Below are 20,098 nucleotides of genomic sequence, written 5' to 3' on the forward strand. Positions count from 1 at the left end.
AAGAAAAACCTATGTAACTTGCTTGTGATTCACAATGATAAGAATTTGCCTTGAGTCTCCAATGGATTTTTAGGCTCTTAAATCAATGATGGATTCAATTAAGACTTTGGAACTATTGAGGATGGAGTTATTTTATGGAGTATGTGCAAAGACATAAGTTTCAGGAGGCAGAGAGAGAATGCTATGGTTTGAATACCTTTTCAGCTGGAGTTGAGTCCCAAGTTTTACGTTAGTGGGACTAACACCGTAGACAATCCAATGAGGGAGTTTGGAGGTGGGGCTTTCAGGAAATGATTGGGTTGGACTGGCTCACAAGAGTGAATACCCTATGACTAAATCTCTGTGGCTTCCCAGGGGACCACACAGATGTAAGCAGGCACATGAGCTCCCTGTCCCCTGCTACGTGATTTTAAGCACTGCTGTAGGACCTTACCAGCAGAATGCCATCACTGAAGTCTCGGTCAGCCTTAGTCTGTGAATCTTTTGTGAACTGAATAACACTTTCCTCTTTATATGAACTAGTTGCCTTAGGTACTCCATTATAATAACAAAAAGTAATGTACTTTGTTTATTTAAATGATTGATAAATATACAAAAAGACATTCAACTTCATTTGCCATGAGAAAAATTGCAGAATCAAGCTGTAATCTGATAATTTCACGTGTTGGTTGATTTCATGTGTCAACATCATTGGCCAAGAATGGTCTAGATTAAACACTCTCTGGGTGTGCTGGGGACAGTGCTTTTAGGTAAGATCAGCAATCGACTCAGTGGATTGCTTTCCCCAATGTGAATGTGTATTGTGCAATCCATTGACAGCCTGAATGGAGCAGAAGGCAGAGGAATGAAAATGTGGCCCCTTCTGTCAGATGGCTATAGCTGGGACATCGATCTGTCCCAGTGCTCTGGGTTCTCAGGTCTCCAGACTCTTCTGGAATCACCGATCTCCTTAGTTCCCAGGCAGATGGTGGCAGCTAATTAATAGTGGCAGATAGTGAATCAAATGATCATGCCTTTATTGCTAAGTGTTGAAACTGCCTCTAGATTTTATATTATAAACGACACTGTCATCAAGATCCTGGCATACACAACTTTATTTTCTTAGACTGTGTTCCTAAAAGCAAAGGCAAAATGTATACAATAATAGTTGCCTGGGTTTTCCTAACAACTTCAGTTTCAATGAATATGAGTGGCCCAGGAATATACTCATAAGTATCTCATATTTGTGTTTCTTCATCCATAGAAGACAGTGAAATCAATGTATGAATTGTTAATCAGAATTTTAAACACGCACACACAAACACACAGAGAGAACAGAGTGAGAACTGTTTGTATATATAGCTCATAGTTTGGTGAAAATTCTTTCTACTGTGAATATGTGTGTTTCTGTGCTGTGTCAGGAAACAGTGTATGAACTTTGCAAGGTTACAGACAAAATATTTAAAAAATGATCCCTTCCAGGACCTTACATGCATATTTTCCAGAATTCTTATTTCTATTTCCTATTTGATGATGAGAATTCTAGAACAAGAATAACCAACAGTACTGATGGAGACATTCTTGACTTGCATCTGACCTAAATGAAAATGCACCCCAGAAGTTTTGAAATGTAGAATTTTTTCTGTTGTGAATAATCAGCCTGGTTCTGGATTTTTTGTTTCCTTTCTAACAAGAATTCACATACAACTTTTCTATTTGTAACTTTTTGGATTTATTTTTAGTTAACCTCTATGATTAAATTCCTAATTTTGTCACTTGTGACCAGATACTGTGTTTTTTTAATCTTTTTTCTCTTTCTCGTAGTTAATTGCTTTGCCCAAAAATTACAGTATTATTTTTAGTAGCAACAATAACGTTGGACATCTTTGGTTCCAGATGTCAAGGGAAATGCTGTTAGCTTTTCCCCATACAAAATGATTTTGGTTGTGAGTTTGTCATACATGGCCTTTGCTGTGTTGAGATAGGTTGCTTCTATATCTAATTATCCCCAGGTTTTGGTCATGAATTGATGTGGAATTTTGTTAAAGGTTTTCTGCTTTTATTGGGAAAAGTGTATGATTTTTATCTTCCATTCCGTTGATGTGATGTATCATGTTTATTGATTTCATAGGCTGGACCTTGCATCCTTGGGAGTAAATCTTAAGTGGTCGTGATGCATGACCTTTTGGATAGCTTATGGAATTTAATTTGCTAGTATTTTGTTGAGTTTGCTGTTTTGCTTTTTGCATCTGCATTTATCAGGGGTCCTGGCAGATAGTTTCCTGTTGTTGTACCTTTGTGTGGGTCTGGAATCAAGGTAATGCTGTCTGTGTAGAAGGAATTCTGGTCAATATTTTAAGAAATGGTCTCAGTCTTCACTAAAACTCTGGTAGGATTCAGAAGTGAGCCATTTGTTTTTAGGATTCTCTTTGTTGAGAGTTTTTTTTTATATTACTGATTTAATCTCATTATTTGTCATTGATCTGTTCAAATTTTTTTTTAGCTTTGTGATTCAAACTTGGTAAATTCTAGGTTTTCCAATGTGTTCACATATAGTTGTTCATAATAGCTCCTAATAATCATTTGTATTTCTGTGGTATCAGTTGTGATATCTCCTTTGTCATTTCTGGTTTTGTTTATCTGAGTCTTTTTTTTCTTGGTCTAGATAAAGGTTTGTTGATTTTGTTTATCTTTCAAAGAAAAACCCTAAAATCTTAATTTGATCTATCCTTTGTATTTGTTTTAATTGAAAGGCATAGAGAAACTGAAGGACAGAGAGAATTTCAATCTCCTGATTCACTACCCAATTACTAGCAACAGAGCTAGGCTGGGCTCAGAGCCAGGAGTCAGAAATTCAGGCCAGGACTCCCACCTGAGTAGCAGAAACCCAATAACTTGAGCTGTCACCACAGCCTCAGAGAGTCTGCATTAGTTTGAGCTGGTGTTGGGACCTGGTTATGGAAGCTGAAACTAGATACTCCGATGCAGTTGCAGATGTCTTAACCGTAGGCTGAGCACCCATTCCCCAACTTATTTTGTTACTCTCTGTTCCATTTTTTTCTACTCTCATCTTCGTTATTATTTTTACATTTGTTATTTCTTTCCTTCTATTAAGTATAGTTTCAACTATTGATTTCTATGACCTTTGAGACACACTGCTTTTTTTCTTTGTATCTTTTAAATTTTTTGTTATTATTATTATTATTATTATTTGGGAAGAGGATAGACAGAAAGACAAACAGATAGAGCTCTCCCAGACAGAGCTCATTTACTCCCCAAATGCCTGCAACGGCTGTGACAGGTCCAGGATCATAACTGGTGGCTAGGAACTCAATTCAGTCCTCCCATGTAGGTGGCAAGGACTCAACTGCTTGAACCATCACTGTTGCCTCCTGGCGTCTGCGACAGCAGGAAACTGGAGTCAGCAGCCTGAGCTGGGCATTGAACGAGGTGTTCAGATGGGGCAAGTTGTTGTCTATCAGTTGGCTTAATGTCTGTTCAAGCTTTCAAACTTTTTTTTTTAAGAGGGAAGGCGAGAGAGTTCCTAACCAGTAGAGTTAAGAGCCAGAGATACATATGACACCCAGTGCAGAGGTAGCTTTCTGGTACCTTACACTAAGCCAAATGCATGCCTCATGACTTTTAAACTTTTGAAAGATAGGAGTGCCTTATTTGCGTCTGAATCTCTGGCACTGAGCACAGCAGTTTGGGTACAGGATAAACTGCTTTGAGAGCACAAGGAAAACTCACAGACAACCTTTGACAGAGAAAACACAATGATCTAACCTGCTGTATCCAATCAAGATTCCACTGTAATTTCTTACAATAATGAGTTTTTTTTTAAATTTTTTCCCTCAGAAGCCATGATTTATGCCTGGACCACCTAACCTATTTATCCTACTAAGGAAAAACGAAGCTGCCTGCCTTCTAGTCCTTTCTTCAGTGTCCCGAACAGCCCTTCCAAACTTACGATAGCAGGCAGAGAGCGGAGGGGGTCTCCCATGGAGTCCTCAGATCTTGCTATGATCTGCTTATTAAGGAATTCCTCCTGCAGGCCACTCCGGAGACTGTAATTCGGCTATAACCAGCTGGCATGTGCACCCAGGAGTGAGGTCAAAGTGTTCCCCCACAGAGACTCTCTCCTCCCGTGCTCCTCACTTGCCCCGTTTTTACTCATTTGCACTTGGAAATCATTTTCCCTGGCCTGTGAGAAAGAGCAACATCTGGTCTCCTGACACAACTTGTTTGAGTCTAAGTGTATTTCATTGCACTTACCATTCTCTGCACAGACATTATTATTTAAGAGTCCTCTGAACTTTTCTCATGCTTTCTTTGCCCACACCCACCTCCAACCCCATCACACTGGTTAAGTCTATACACGTCTGCTTTTAAAGAGCAAAAAGGAAAGAAACTCTGTGTGTGTGTCAATATTGCTGAAAATATACTTTTGCCAGCCCTATTTTCAATCTTTGCCAAATTAATGGTTAGGAATGTTGTACTACTATAATTTTAGTAATCTGTAATTATTTTAAAATTTACTGTAGACTTCTGGACTGTACCTAACGGGATGTGTAATGGAAGCATAGCGGAAATAAGTATGGTCATAGGTAGAAACACGGAGAAGTATGTCCCCATGCATGCAGTACAAGGATGGACTCACAGTGAAACCGCAGATAATTTCCTACATTGTTGGGAGATACCTCAGTGGCAGTATGATGAACTTCTGAGGGTACACAAAAGACCCCTATTGTAAGGCTGGAGGGGGGAACAATGGGGAGGGGAGGGAACATGGGGAGGACTAAGGCATACCTCAGTGCCTATTAAGCAATGTTATAAAATAAAGAAAAAATTTACTGTATATGGGTGGAACGGTCATTTTTTAATGTGATAACTGGTATAACCCTTGTGTATATTTCTGCTGAACTGGAGTCTTTTACTTTATATCTGTTGGTCTTTTTATTTAGTGGAGCAGTAAGGTTCTGACTATAATGTAAATCAAAAATGTTATCTCAAATATGAAGAAAAGAGAGAAAAGAGCAAAGGAAGGAAGGAAAGCAAGCAAGCAAGAAAGAGAGAGAGGAAGGAAGGAAGCAAGGAATAAGGAAGGAAGAGAGTGAGAGAAACAGAGAAAAGAGGAAGAGGGAGGGAGAGAGGGTAATGAAGGGGAGGAAAGAAACGTTTCTAGAATTGTATTTATGAGCTACACTGAATCTGCTCTCTTTGTGTTAATACTACATTAAAGTGAAAGAAAAGTATCAGGAAAAAAAAAGACGAATCCAATTTAGGGTTCCAAGGAAGGCTTTTAGGAGATAATACCACTGGAAATATGGCTCTTATCCAAGTTTAGGCAGCTCTGAGGAAAGCTATATCTTGTTTTACATGTCACGCACCATGGTGTTTTGTTTTGTTTTGTTTTGTTTTGTTTTGTTTTGTTTCATGTATGTCCCTAACTAGGCTAAACTGTAGGATGCTTCTGGATGAAAATAGTGACTGTTTAGTTTTTGTTCTCAGTAAGTCTGAAGGTAGTGACTAGTACATAGTGGATGCTCACTAATAATATATTCATCAAATGCTAAGGGAGCCTGCCTCACCCTTCTTCTGCCCTGAGTTCTGATAACATGGTTGGGTCTCTCTTCCTCAAGGCTCCACTTCTACACCAGTGGGCTCCAGAGCAGAGAGGCAAACTACCCTCCCAGCTGAAGCTGAGTTCCTTTACTGCATTTGGAAGAGGCAGAGCCCTGGTTCTGAATGCCTGCTTTAACTCTGAGATATTTTGACTTGTTAATCTAGTAGGGTACTTTGAAGTCCAGTCAATCTTTACACAATGCCATGTGAAATATTTATTTCATAATTTTCTGACTAATCAGACACAACATAATACTTGATCCTAGAATAAACAATGATACATCAGAAGACTTTATTGTCATGAAAAAATCTACTGGAAGAAATCAAGCTATTTCCATATCAACTAATTTTTGTTTTGTTTCAAATCAGGGAAGATAGCTCTTGCTAGCTTTTACCAGTCTTTGCCATGGCACAACAGTGTTTTGTTGCAAAGGAATTGAGCACTTACACTTCACCTGAGCAAAAATAATGGAAAGTTATGCCACCTATTTGCTCATAAAAGTGTACAAAAGTTTGCTTTTTGACTAGTGGTCTTAACTCCCTGAAATGGACTCATGACCCTACTTCAATGCTGCAAGCATAACTCTTTACCATGTTTTTCCTTTATAGGCTGTGAGGTTGAGATTCTGGGTGTCAGACCTACCTACTGCTTAGAATATAAGAATGTGCCAACTGATATCAATTTTGCCAATGCAATCAGTGATGCTCTTGATTCATTCAAGTAAGTGTGCCAAATTTTTTGCCACATCAATGTTCTGTCTTGTTTCTGGAGCAAATAGCCAATCCTAGAAAGAATGAAGACAACTTGGTGTAGTTGAAAAGACATCTCAGAGACTCGCTGAGCCTCTTGTGTGGTGACCACTAACCATGAGCTGGGTGTAACTGCAGAAGGAGTTGAGGCAGAGGCAGTCTTTGGAAAGGTTGAATTGAGTGCATGAAGATTCTTGGGAGTCTGGGACCTACTTTGATACAGTGTTGGATGATGGAGATGCAATATAAATGTCAACTTTTCCCTAATAATGATTTAGTGAGCAACTGTATTTCAAAGATATTAGTAAGTATTTGGCACAAAAGGAAAATCTGGAGTCACGTAAGTGCCTATTCTATCACTTGCTTGCAAACATACAAGGCACTGTATTGGATACAGAACCTTCTCTTTCCTATGTGGGGCAATGACACAGTCTGAAAGGTGTAAAAACTAGTAATGATATCCTGAAAAGCACACACGAATCTGAAGATCTGATTGAGAACTCATATCAGGAGACTCCCTAGTCAGTCTCAGGAGGCACTTAAAGTGGACAGCAGTGTGAGAAACCAGTGGGAATGCATCAAAACCAAGAAAACACAAGCTAAGGGTGTGAGTTACGGCAGTGAGCAGAGGAAAGGATCTCAAGTTTCCAGGGATGGGCTTAAGGTCACCTTGTCTTTCCAGGGTGGGTAAAGATGAAAGAGAGTGATCTGAGAGTAGAAACAAAGGCAGAATCTTTCTGGACACGAGAAGAAACTTGGTTTCCACACTCCAGGAGCTATGATGATATTCAAATGACTAGAAGTTGACTAGAAGTAATCACATGAATGGGCCAAGAGTGCCTCTGATGCAGAGATCACCAATTATATCGCCCATTCTGTGGCCACTTCCTCTCCTGCCACAATCATTGACTGGGGTGATCTACAGTCTCCCCCACAGAGTAATCCAAGGAGAAAATGACACCCCTGTCAGTGCCAACTCTTAGAATGATTCCACTTGCGTAAAACTCACTACCAGGGTCCTTGGAGACTCACAACACTCATGCTCTGATCGATAGATTGGACAAAAAAGTAGGTTCTCAAATACATGCATACAGAAAGGTAATATATTTTAAAATTTTAATGTTTTTTTTTTCTTTATGGGGAGAGAGAGTTGGTAGAGTTGGGGGAAGTAACCCTTAAATAAATATACTTCACGTGCTCAGTAAATCATGAGTGTTATGTGATCCTGGCTCCCACCAATGCTGTTCTCTTTTTCTTTTCCATGAGCACTGACAAACCACACTCCTGACAAGCTGGAATATTGTGTTGCAGCCTAGTTTGTGCAAGCAAAGCAGAATCTGCCCAGCAAGCACAGCACATGAGCAGGGTGGGAACATTGGAGGAGTTCTGCGTCTAACCACTGTTGCCTGCATCATATCCAAAATGCTAGCCATTCTTACATCTTTTTTTCCATGCCAAATACAAAAATTTTGGTCACTGGAAATAATCCACCCTCCAAATAACCTAACAGCCTGGCAATGTAATCCTTTCCACCTTTATCTTGCCTTTACAGCTGATTGGTATGTCACGATAATGACATCCACTGATTCACCGGTAGGAACACAGGTAGGAGAATCTTGTGTCAGGCTGACCGACAAGCTGATGTCCCTGTCTTGAAGGACACAAGAATGCACAATGCTGGGAAAAAAGTGTTAGGTTCTATTTGTTCAAAAGATTTTCTTTTGAACCAATGTGGAAAAAGCACAGAAAAACCCAGGGAATGATGTCTTTATCTTAGAGTACAATTAGAAATGGCGAGGGTTTTTCTGTTATTGTTACTTGGAATGTCTGTTACTAGCAAAGGCACTGGGCTCCCTGAAGAGGATGCCATGAAGAACTGGAGGCCCATATACTGTGTCCCAGTGCTGCCACACTGCCCATTTCAACACTGTCCATAGTATAGGCATACACAGATGTACTCAAGCCCCATCAGATAATGTACATCTAGTCTATAATAGGAATGATGATCCAGGAGTTGGGCAGTGAAGATCTGGCAGGATTGAACCAATACAACATAGCTGGAGGGGTCTTTGTTCTTGCAGAGCTAACATGCTCACCAGAAAAGAATCCCATTGAACAGCAAATGGGAAAATGGAGACCCAGCAGAGCTGTAACTAGTCAGCACTGGAAATGAGAGATACAGGGCTGACATTGTGGTGCAGTAGAGAAAGCCATGCCTTGAGACACAGGCATCCCATACGGCACCAGCTGATATTTTGGCCATTCTACTTCCAATCCAGCTCCCTGGAATAGTCAGCAGAAGACGACTCAAGTGTTTGAGCCACTGCTACCCACTTGGGAGACCAGGAGAAAGCTTCTGTCTTCTGACATTGGCTTCTCTCTCTCTCTCTCTCTCTGTCTCTCCTGCTCTCCAACTCTGATGTCCAGATAAAGAAATAAATCTTTTTCTTTAAAAATAACAGAATAAATTTAGAAATGATTGAGACAAAAATAGACCAGGTGATGTTACCTATGAGAGACAACGGATTTAGGTCTTCCCTCCCCCAAATGGGAGTACCTCCTTTGACTCATCTGAGCATTATTGGAACATGTCTTGTGACCTTACAAAGTGGAATAAAGAACTGATGGCTGTGGGCCCACATGTATATTTTTTTAAAAAGCCAATCTATACACTATTCAGGAGCGAGGTTTATGAAGGAGACATACAGTCTAGCATAATCTAAACCAATTAAGACTGCTTCATGTGTAGAAGCTTATCTGCAGAAATGAGGTTCAGGGAAATCATTAAGCCTCTTGGTATGTGCTTTTAGGAAAAGGGGCATCACTATCTTTCCTTTAGAGAGCTCTCAATGGAGGAGGGAATGTAAAACTCTACAGATCACCTCTTGGTTTCAGTTCAGCTCTATCTCAAATTCCCAGCTACAATGTGAAGGGCATTTACAGTTTCCACACCTGAGTGCCCCAAGACACACATCTGCCCAAGTCACAGAGTGTCTGCATTTTATTGCTGTTGGAGAAGCAGGGACAATGGGACCTGGAATAAGGTTTAGCAGGAGAGGGAGTTCAGATTCCTATCCACGGGATATTTCAGCAGAGTGCAGTCTGTCAAGAAGCTGCATGTGCCTGTTGGCCAAGTGATGATTTGTCATCCGCGATGGATCTAGACACTGTCTGTCCAGGTATAAAGCTTCACCTTTTTAAGACTCATTTATTTATTGGAAACAAAGTGAGCAGCAGAGTCAGAGAGAGAGAGAGGGAGAGAGAGAGAGAGAGAGAGCGAGCGAGCGAGCTTCCATCAGCTGATTTACTCCTCTGAATGCCTGCAATAGCTGGGGCTAGGCTAGGCTGAAGGCAGGAGTCAGAAACTCCATCCATGTCCTCCACAGGGGTGACAGAGGCCCAAGTACTTGGGCCACCTTTTGCTGCCTTCCCAGGAGCTGGAGCAAAAGCGGATCATCCAAGACTCAAGCCAGTGCTGGTATGCTGCACCATAAGCAGGGATTTAACCTGGTGTGCCATAGCATTGGCTTCCATTAAGTTCTATTGCAAGAAGTGACCTTTGAATTCAGGAAATTTTTTTAGCATAGAGGAGAGGAGAAGGGGAAGGGAATTGACATGTTTAATACTGTCTGCTAGCGATGTGTCAGAGGACTGTATTTCAGCCAACCCACCTGGTTGTTGCAGCCATCATGATGTAGATGTTCTCCCCATCTTACAAGGACACCACTGACTCTGGTAGTTAGATGCTTTGCGCTGTATCACATAGGCAGGTAGGAGGTGAAACTCTTCCCTCAGGACTTGGGCTCCGGGTGCCTTTCTGCAGTGCCAAGTGATTGGAAACTCTCACAGCCTCTTCTTATTCATGGTTCACATCCCAAGATTTCATTTGCTCAGGGTCAATTGCAGGCTAAAATTATTAAAAGGAAAATTTCATATTTTGAGAGACCACATTCACATAACTTTTATTAGAGCATATTATGACAACTGTCCTATTTTATTACGAGTTAATGTTAGTGATCACTCACTGTGACTAATTTATAAGTTAAAGTTTATCATGAGTGTAAAAAGTTCACTGAAAATGTATATTTTGAAAACAAAGCTATGCTTGGATTTCAAAACTTCTTGCTACAAAATGAATTTCTTTGCATTGCATTTTTTTTTTTTTTGCACAAACGTTTTGACGTAGCTCGTGGGTGCTGTTTGGAAAAAGTATTTATGAACAGGGTTGGGGACTGTGTGCAGCCCCAGCACTCCCTGGAGGTCTCTGAACATAGTCCCTGAAGATAAGACACCACCAACGCACCAATGCCCGTGCTGCAGCCTTCTATGCCCACACTTCCAAGGTGCCCTGAGGCACAACCACACTGGAAGAGAACGCCGAGGACGCTCTCTTGGCATTGGTGGTCTCCACAGCCTGCTCAGTGTTTCATGCATGCTGCAGTCCTGGTCACTGGCACTGTCTTCACCCTGCCACCACCCCAGGAACTCATAGGCAGCAGCCTGCCCTCTAGCACCTTGCCTGTCCAATAAGAAAATAGCTTGTGATCCACATTACTTGGCCCGCTGCCTAGACTCGGATGTAGGATATTCACGGTTCTATTGACAGGAAAAAAATAAAATTAAAAAAGAAACATGGTGTTCAGACTGCAATAAGCTTTAAGGAACATCTGCAGCAAGTGGCAGAGGGTGCAGGGGAGCAGCTGTAGGCAGCCCAGACTGCCTGCATAGGGCCAGGCACTTCTAGGCTGATTTTGGTAAGTGTACTCTGTAGCCTCAACAAGGAACTGATCAGGAAGTAACTGGACTATGTGAATGATGATAAGAGATGATGTTCTTAGTCACATTCCAGGCTGTTGGCATCAGCCCCAAAGGTGTTCCTTCAGGATCGCAGAATCAGTGGTCACTGGTATTGACAGAGGGCCTGGGGAAAGAGAACTCTTTTCATCAACTACCAAGAAACCACTGTAAATATCCTGGCCTTGGCTCCCCTCCTCCCAGTGAAAGCAAGAAGGGGAGAGAATGCAGGCCAGGCTTCTGCAGAGACCAGGGTCTCCTCCCAGCATTGTAGGCAACTCAGGAAAAGCAATTTAGGGCCATCTGGAAGGTAAAGAGAGATGGCAAGCATCTCTTCCTCTTCTCTCCTTTTTTGCCCTGTGTCAAGAGATTTACAAACATCATCTCATTGTATACCTAACATAACTCTGAGAGTAGGTTGTCCAGATGGGGAAGTTGAAGTTTGGAGATGTTTGTGCCATTCATCTGAAACTTTCAAGATAGGAAAAGCCCAAATTTGAACCCAAGGGTAATTTTCAAAATGAAAACTTTGTCACAGACTCACTACATCTTTATATAATTAGGCCCAAGTCCCAATGTAGTGAATTACTAAGACAATCAGGAGATAAGCTGGTTAAAGGAAGAGTATCACCCCCCACATACACACACAGAAATGAAGGATGGAAAATGGCGGATTCTGATTATCATCAGATGCATAGATGCTCTGTACTATAGAGAATAATGAAGCTACAATTTGAGGGACTCCTGTCTCAGATAAAAGTTATTTTCCTTAATAGCTAACAACTCAATACCGAGACTGAGCACCAGTGCATGGTTATCAAGTCTTATGCTCTTAAGCAACTTGTTAGACACTATTCTAATATAGCATAGAAAAAGATAATCATGAGAGGGACTTATTTCAAAGTTTTTAATTATTTTTTAAACAGAAATAACCAACCTTTCCTTTAAATCATTTTACTTGTAAGTCTCTATTTCCAACCCACTTCAAGTAAGGAAAATGAATGTGACATTAAAACATTTTACATGTCAGAGAAATCTGGATACGATCATGAGGTGGTGACTGACTTGGGTATCCCTGCAACCTCCCTGAGCTCTGGGACCCTCGCAGCTCTTAAGGAACTGGGCTGATGACCACATGTCCTTCTGGCATGATTCCTGAACCTCAGAGTTCTAAATGGCCAAGAGCAGATCCACAGGCATTTCCACCCATCTCTCCTCACCGACCCAATCCATTCCAAATGAACTGATCTGTGATGGATACCAGATCCATGTGGAAACCAGCTGGCCACCAAGAATTTGTCAGTTCAGCTCCAGACAGGCAGCAGCTCTGTGCCCGACCTCAGTCCCATATGAATCAATGGGGCTTCAACCTTCCACAAAAGGCACCTGCGTAATCCTTCCATTGCAAGCAATTTGCATGCAGCATTCCTGGCATGTGCGGCTGACACTAAACCTGCAATCAATTGTGATCCTTACACGCTTCCTGATCACACAGGCCTAAAGAAACCAGTGAGTGCTGCATTATGTGAGGTGTCTGATGGAACCCAGGAGCATGGCAGTGAAGTTGAATGCCACAGTGAACCTCATCAGTGAAACCACCTATCTGAAGAAACTCAGCCCTGTATTAGATGGGCAATTTCCTATACTAGCTCTGGATACCTAAGCAGATAAGACACTGTGCCCACACGTCTGGAAAGCTAAACATGCAAGCACACAAATCACATCAGGTCTGAGACATAGCTAAAGGATAGATTTTCCAGTGGGTCTGCTATGTTCAAATACAATGCTGCAGGAAACACCTTGAGCCCCATCTGTGTAATGAAAGTGGGCCTCAAAACATTTCTGTTGATGCATGGAAATGCCATTACCTGGTGTGAACACTGACCCCCCCCCCACCTACACACCTGTGGGGCCCTAAAATGACTTGATGTTCTGCTCTGCCTATGGATGAAGAGGAAGTTTGCATTAATCATCCCCACATTAGCAAAAATGAAGAGTGATCACATCAGAAACCCCTAAATAACCACCCAACCTTGGGGGGAAGGGTGGCCATGGGGCTCATTCCTGAACAGCCACTTGGTTTTGCTCAAATAGGAAAAAGAACATTCAGAGATTTTACATTACTTAAAACCAGAGTGCCCTGGAAACTGTAAGTGGTAACTTCACAAACACTCTTAGGGTCACTTCCTCATTGGGAGAAATCTTCCAGTGCTCGCTCTGAGGACACTCATCACCCAGCTCTGGACCGGGGGGACATTCAGCCCCCAGACATAGACCCTGTGTCTTGAGGAGTGACTGCAATTCTTTTTCATTGCACTGTGTCTGTCTTTCTCACACCCTGCTTGCTAGGGGTTGTTGGAGTTCTTGTGAACAAATGAGAGCTGTTTGCAAAAGATGAGTGAAGCTGAACAAACTGTGGGCTGATAAGTTCTCTAACAGGATCCTGTGACTGTGTTCATAGGCTTAAAGTCAGCTGGTTCTCAGTTCAAATCCTGACTCGACTCTTATTAACAGATGCCAGCATCTGTTGTGAAGTCTCCAATTTTTTAGGGTTGTTTGAAAGATGAACTAAGATGATGTATGTAAAATCCCTGAGCAGGATACTTGACCTACGGGACATATTGTTTTTTGAGTACTCAGTGTCACCACACATTTATCAGTCAGTTATAGAGCCCCTACTATATGCTGTTAGGTTAAAGCAGAGGCATAATGGAAAATGAACAGTCACTCCTAAGGTAAAAGAATCCCACCTTTCATAGACAGACACAGACATACAAATGGGCCAGCGCAGCTCAGTGTGGAAACTCACAGGCCAGATACAGCATCATAGCATGGTGCTTTAAGCCACTGCATGCAAGACAACACCACCGACTTTGATTTCCAAGCACTTTGCTGCTGATTCACTTCCCTGCTAACTGTGCCTGGGAGAACAGCAGCATGCAGCCCAAGTGCTGAGAGCCCTGCACCCACATGGCAGACTCCAATGGTGCTCCAAGCTTCTGGCTTCCTCCTTGTCCAGGCCTGGCCATTGCAACCATTTGGGGAGTGAACCAGCAGATGGAAGATCTCTCCTACCACCCCACCCCCTGTTACTTTGCCTTTTAGATAACTAAGTCTTTAAAAAGGGACATCTAACTTTGTAATATTGATCGAAATCCATTTTTGAATGAACAAAATAAAATCCACAGGCCAGAAGTGCTTCTGCAGAGGCTAAGAGGGACCAGGGGCTCCTCTCCTTCAAACCTTGGGGTATCAGAGGAAGTGCCCTGGAGGAGGCAGGCTTTGCTAAAAACCTGCAGGAAGGGAAGGGGCTGCTCAGCTCCATGTGGGCAAACCAAGCCCTCCTAATGACCATAAGCCTTTACCCAGCTCCTGAACTGGCAATACACAGGCACTGAGGCTCCAAGCATGCTCTCAGTCTCCAAGTTCAAGGAGGCTACATGAGTGGAAGCCATACCACCTCAGGCATGTGTGTGCATCTTTAAAAGATAGTTTTTAAAGAAAAATAAGGCAATAGGCCAAGAACATCAATCAATTAGTTTGTTAACCTTGCAAACTCCGGAGAAGTTTATGTTCATATTTCTTCCATTTTTTTTTCAACTTTTGTCAGTGACCACCACCTCCATCATCATCATAATCGTTGTTCTGATCTGTTTACAGGGAGGTTGTGGGCAAAGCCAGAGCAGAGAAGGGTCGTGCTTTTGGGAGACATGGTGGGAAGGAAATAGACCACATTTTACAACACCCTACACCCCTGAACACCATCTTTGTTACCTAGCTTGGAGAGCTATACTGCTTGAATTTTCCCCATCATCTCCTTGGCTTCCTGGGCTCATGGAAGTCACTCTGTGTCTACTTTGGAGCTGCCCCTTGAGGTACCCCAGGGAGAGTGGATCCCGGTGGCATCTGTGGACGCAGGGACCCAGACACTTGTCTGTTGGTGTGGTGAACCATGGCTTATTTCTGCCCTTTGGCTTGCTCCACAGTTTAGCATTTTACTCAGAGGTTTGTTTTGTTTTGTTTTGTCAAACCATGTGCCAATTCTGGAGTGGGACATACCCAGATGGCTGCTTCTTGGCTGTCTAACTCTCTGGTGACAACAGGTGCAAGAGTGCAGCTCTCAGAATGGTCCTTTGTGGTCACATCTCACAACTCTGTGGGGCATGAAGGGTGATGCCAAATGGCCTTTGGGGAGTGACAAACACACATGCTGTCAACTTCCCTTCTCAAGAGGCAGTTGGTGTTAACCTAGTGCCCTTCATCCTCCTTGGGGATCCCACCTTGTTTGGCTGGAGATGCCAGCTCAACTCAGCCCATGGGGCTCAACTAAACCCATGCCTGCCCAGAGAACTGGTGGCTTGTCACTGAGCAGGCTGTGGACAACTCCCTCACCTGTCTTTCACCTTGCTCCCTGCAGGAGTGGCCGGGCTGACCTGGCCGCCATATACCATGAGCGCATCGATGTGGAAGGCCACCACTACGGCCCTTCATCCACTCAGAGAAAGGACGCACTCAAGGCTGTGGACACTGTCCTGAAGTACATGACCCAGTGGATCCAGGTGACTCGAGGCATACACCCGCTGCCTGCCCTTATCCAGCACTCCCCGCACCGCTAGCTGTATACTAGGCCTCCGTGAGGCTTAGAGGAATCTTCTTCCAACAGTGCCTCTGGAGGCACCAGGAGCTGCCTCGCTCAGTGGCCAGTGGGACTGTCACTTCCTAGATGTGCAACACTACCTGGCTTGGCTGGGGACATGGCCCAGTTCTGTGGAGTCCTAATGAGGCTTAGAACAAGCGTGGTGGGCACCTGATAGCCAGATCTAGTTCTGTTTTTGTCTGTTTTCTGGTTTGGGGTGAGTTTGGAGGGAGATGTGTATTTTTGCTTTGTTGATTCTCCTATGCTGTATTTTCTTACACCTGCATTAGGGGCAAGCAAAAAATTTCTACCTACAGTGCACAATTGTTGAAAGGGTAAAAGGAAGTGAAGACAGAGAGTGAACCTTGAGCATGCCCACCCCGTCTCAGTGGGGTGGGGCAGTGATCTGATGGTGGTGATTTTAAGCTCTGTCCCATCTGGGTGGATCAACGCATTCAGAATGGAGACGGTATCTGTTCTCCAGTTCCGGGGTTCACACAGCACCTCCTTGGGGAGTTTCTAAGTGCCAAGCTCCCCCCTCTGCGTTGCTGTGGTAACCACTGCCTTTGCTCCCCCTCCCCCCACAGGAGCGGGACCTGCAGGATGACCTGAATGTCATCATTTTCTCAGATCACGGAATGACAGACATCTTCTGGATGGACAAAGTGATCGAGCTGAACCAGTACATCAGCCTGGACGACCTGCAACAAGCCAAGGACAGGGGCCCTGTCGTAAGCCTGTGGCCCGCTCCCGGCAAGCACTCTGAGGTGAGGCAAGAAACCCCTCCGCAGCGGGACGTGGAGCGCTGGGTTCTCCCACAATCCGCTTTGCACTGTGCAGGTTCCCTGCAGTCTGCAGATCCGAGCACAGGGTGTGGCGGGAAGGCGGTCTTGGACATCACAGGCACATGACCCTGCTGGTCCTACACCTAGTGGCACAGCGACTGCGTTGAGTGTTTTACCTCCCCAACTCTGTTTTTCCTCCTCAGCAATGGGCATAATGAATTGAATTTTATGAAGATTCATTGATACAAAGGATGTGTAAGTTAGCGTTCGGGAGGGTTCTTTTTTTCAGTGGCCCTGCCTAGGCAAATGAGGGTGCAGACCTAACACATTCTCTCTGGAGGCAGCTGCCCTGTCTAATCCTTTCCTCCAGGGGCTGGAGATAAGAAGAAAGCAAAGGACAGACTTTGCATACCATGGGGTCTGCTCCTTATCTCAGGAGCCACATGGCTTAGCTCCAAATCGCAGCCTTGCTAACCACCAGTAACCCAGTAAGCATTCTTCTCTGGCCCCCGCTCCTTCTCTCTCCCTGAGTATGGAAATGTGACTGAGGCTGCTGCCAGGCACTAAGGAGCTCACAGAGGCACACAGGGTTCCTGCAAAGACCGTGCAGGTACATGCATGGGTTGCTAGGACAGGGTGAAGGTGAGGGACGCAGCTCTTCTCTTTGCTCTACCCTCCAGGAAGTCTGCACCCCAAGATCATTAGTCCTATCCTTATCAATCACTGTTGAGTAATTACAGCTGACAGTTCTCGTTAAACCAACCTGAGAAAGCAGGGAGCAACATCCTGCCCCTGACACCTGACACCTCTGGCTGAAGGCTGGGTCCCTCCCGGTGTGCCCTGTGCCCTCCCCACAAGTCTGGTGGCTTCTGCTCACTCTCAGACAAAACTGATGGGGATCAGGGGGAGAAGGGGGTGCAGATGGGGCTGAGAGCCAGTAGAGGGATTAAGGGGAGTGGCAACCACAAAAGCAGAAAAGGGCCTCAGGCCATAGCCACACTGATGAGTCCAGTTCAGACAGGGGTCTGGTCACATTGGTCCCTAGAGAAGACTTGCCTTCATCTTGCCTGCTCAAGCTTAAGAACCTGCTCCTGGAGTGAGGAGTCCAGTCACCCACCATACCTCTGCTCTCTGCCTTACCGGATTCTCCAATTCCCCGTCTCAGGAGGTGGAGGTTCTGAATTCGCTTATACATCTTCCCCCATGAACTCCCTAGACAATCTCAGAATATTTTACACTTTGGCTGGGTCTTGAAAAGAAGTTCTGTTTCCCTTGGCAGGGAAGCCAGGCTTTGCCTCCAAGTTGGCACATGGGTGTGTGCAAGCTCCAGAGTGCTTGGGTATCAACAGCTTAGGAGCGGGGGCTGGAGGGGAGCACCTCCAACATGGTGCTCTCAGTCTAGGCTTGCTAGCAGCCCAGAGCAGCCCAGAGCAGCTGGTGACTTACTCAGGGATGGGGCTGTGTTTCGGTGACAGTTTGTCAAGTGATGGACACAACAGCTTGTAAGACCTCTTTGTGGACTGGATTTTTCAGTTATCCCAAGTCTTTCTGCACATGTGCCCTTGCTTTCCTCTGGGTTTTCTTAGAGGGGAAACCATAACTCACAGGGCTGTCAGAAACCTCCTACTAAACAGCCTAAAGACAAACTTGTTTTCAGAGTTGAGTTGATAAGATAAGCTCAATGGTATACGGTTATAGGCAGGAATCTGTTTAGAAGGCAGCAAGCCAAAAATTGATTTTAGTTTTAGCCATAATATTCAAGACACCGTTAAATATGGAAATCATATGCCAAGTTTACAACTTCATCATGAAATTAGCAACAGAATTAATGGCAACCAATTACTAGTACTTTTAAGATCCACGTGTAGGTAAAACATGCTGTCTAGGTCAAGTTAAAAAAAAAATCCTTTTTCTTTGATCTATGTGACTTTTAGCATTAGGTAGGCCAATTTTTCATTTGCCTTTTAATTTTGGCTATAGCATTTTGATGTAAATAGATTACAGAAATGTATTAGTTATTGAGGACATATATAAGAATTATTATAAAATATATAAGGGGAATATAGTGTTATGACAGAAGCCTGATATTCCTTACATATTTAAAAAATGGAACCTTCTCAGTCCTTGGAATAATTCCTGTGTGTCCTTCCCGGACCCCGTCACCTTTGCTACTCCCTTAGAAGAAGCCACTATGGGCCCAGCACAGTGGCCTAGCAGCTGATGTGCTCATCTTGAACACGCTGGGATCCCATATAGGTACCAGTTCTAATCCCGACAGCTCCAGTTCCCATCCAGCTCCCTGCTTGTGGCCTGGGAAAGCAGTCGAGAACAACCCAAGGCCTTGGGACCCTGCACCCACGTGGGCGACCCAGAAGAGGATCTGGGTTCCTGGCTTCAGATCAGCGCAGCACTAGCCATTGCAGTCACTTGGGGAGTGAAGCATCGGACAGAAGATGTTTCTCTCTGTCTTTCCTCCTCTCTGTACATATCTGACTTTGCGACAAAAATAAATATATCTTTAGAAAAATAAGTCACTGTCCCAAATATTTTTTCAAATATTATTTATTTTAAAGTCAGAGTTATGGCGCAGAGGGAATAGGGAGAGGGACAGACACAAAAAGACAGAGATCTTTTATATGCTGATTAACTCCTCCAATGACTGCAGCAGCTGGAGCTGTAGAGTTTCATCCAGGTCAATGACATGGGTAGCATAGACAAAGGCACTTCGACCAGCCTCTGCTGATTTTCCCAGGCACATTAGCAGGGAGCTAGATCAGAAGTAGAACAGCCAAGAATGCAGCTGACACCCATATGGGGTGCCAGCAGTGTAGGCATCAGCTTTATCCATTGCGCCAGGGTGCCAGTCCTAAATTTTGAGTTGCTGCTTCTTTTCATAATTACATAAATCTGTATTTTAGTTTTGTAGGCACTAGAATATAATATGACAGGAATAACCCAGATTTCATTTTTTTCTTTTAACAATATTTTATTTGTTTGTTTACTTGCTTATTTGAAAGAACAACAGAGGGGAGAGAGAGAGAGGGAAATCTTTCATTGACTGGTTACATCCTGCTCTCCCACATGGGTATTAGGGAACCAAGTACTTGGGCCATCTTCCACTGCTATTCCAGATGCATCAGCAGAAAGCTAGATTACAAATGGAGCACCTGGGGCTTGAACTCCACTCGACTATGGGATTGCCAGCATTTTGCTATGCCATAGTCTGAGTTCCTCTGTAGTTCACTTTTTTCTTAATTGGAAAGGCAGATTTCCAGGAAGAAGAAGAGACAGAGAAGGTCTTCCACCCACTGGTTACTCTCCCAAACGGCCACCATGGCCAGAGCTGAGCTGATCCAAAGTCAGGAGCCTCTTCCAGGTCTTCCACCTGGGTTCAGAGGCTCAAGGACTTGGGTTATCCTCCACTGTTTCCCCAGGCTACAAACAGGGAGCTGGATGGGAAGCAGAGCAGCTGAACTGGCACCCATAAGAAATGCTGGTGCCACAGGATGGTGGATTAGCATGTTGACCC

The 20,098-nt window shown here is 43.9% G+C and overlaps 1 protein-coding gene across 1 annotated transcript in view; it reads left to right on the forward strand.

Moving 5' to 3' along the window:
• Positions 1-20,098, forward strand: part of ENPP6 (ectonucleotide pyrophosphatase/phosphodiesterase 6) — a 92,656-nt gene that overhangs the window by 52,473 nt on the left and 20,085 nt on the right. The window contains exons 3-5 of the mRNA XM_004579260.2: positions 6,214-6,325; positions 15,566-15,707; positions 16,372-16,551. Of these exons, the coding sequence (XP_004579317.1) occupies positions 6,214-6,325; positions 15,566-15,707; positions 16,372-16,551 (434 nt within the window). The remainder of the gene's footprint in view (positions 1-6,213; positions 6,326-15,565; positions 15,708-16,371; positions 16,552-20,098) is intronic.

The sequence above is a fragment of the Ochotona princeps genome, chromosome 11, assembly GCF_030435755.1.
Source record: "Ochotona princeps isolate mOchPri1 chromosome 11, mOchPri1.hap1, whole genome shotgun sequence".
NCBI lineage: Eukaryota > Metazoa > Chordata > Mammalia > Lagomorpha > Ochotonidae > Ochotona > Ochotona princeps.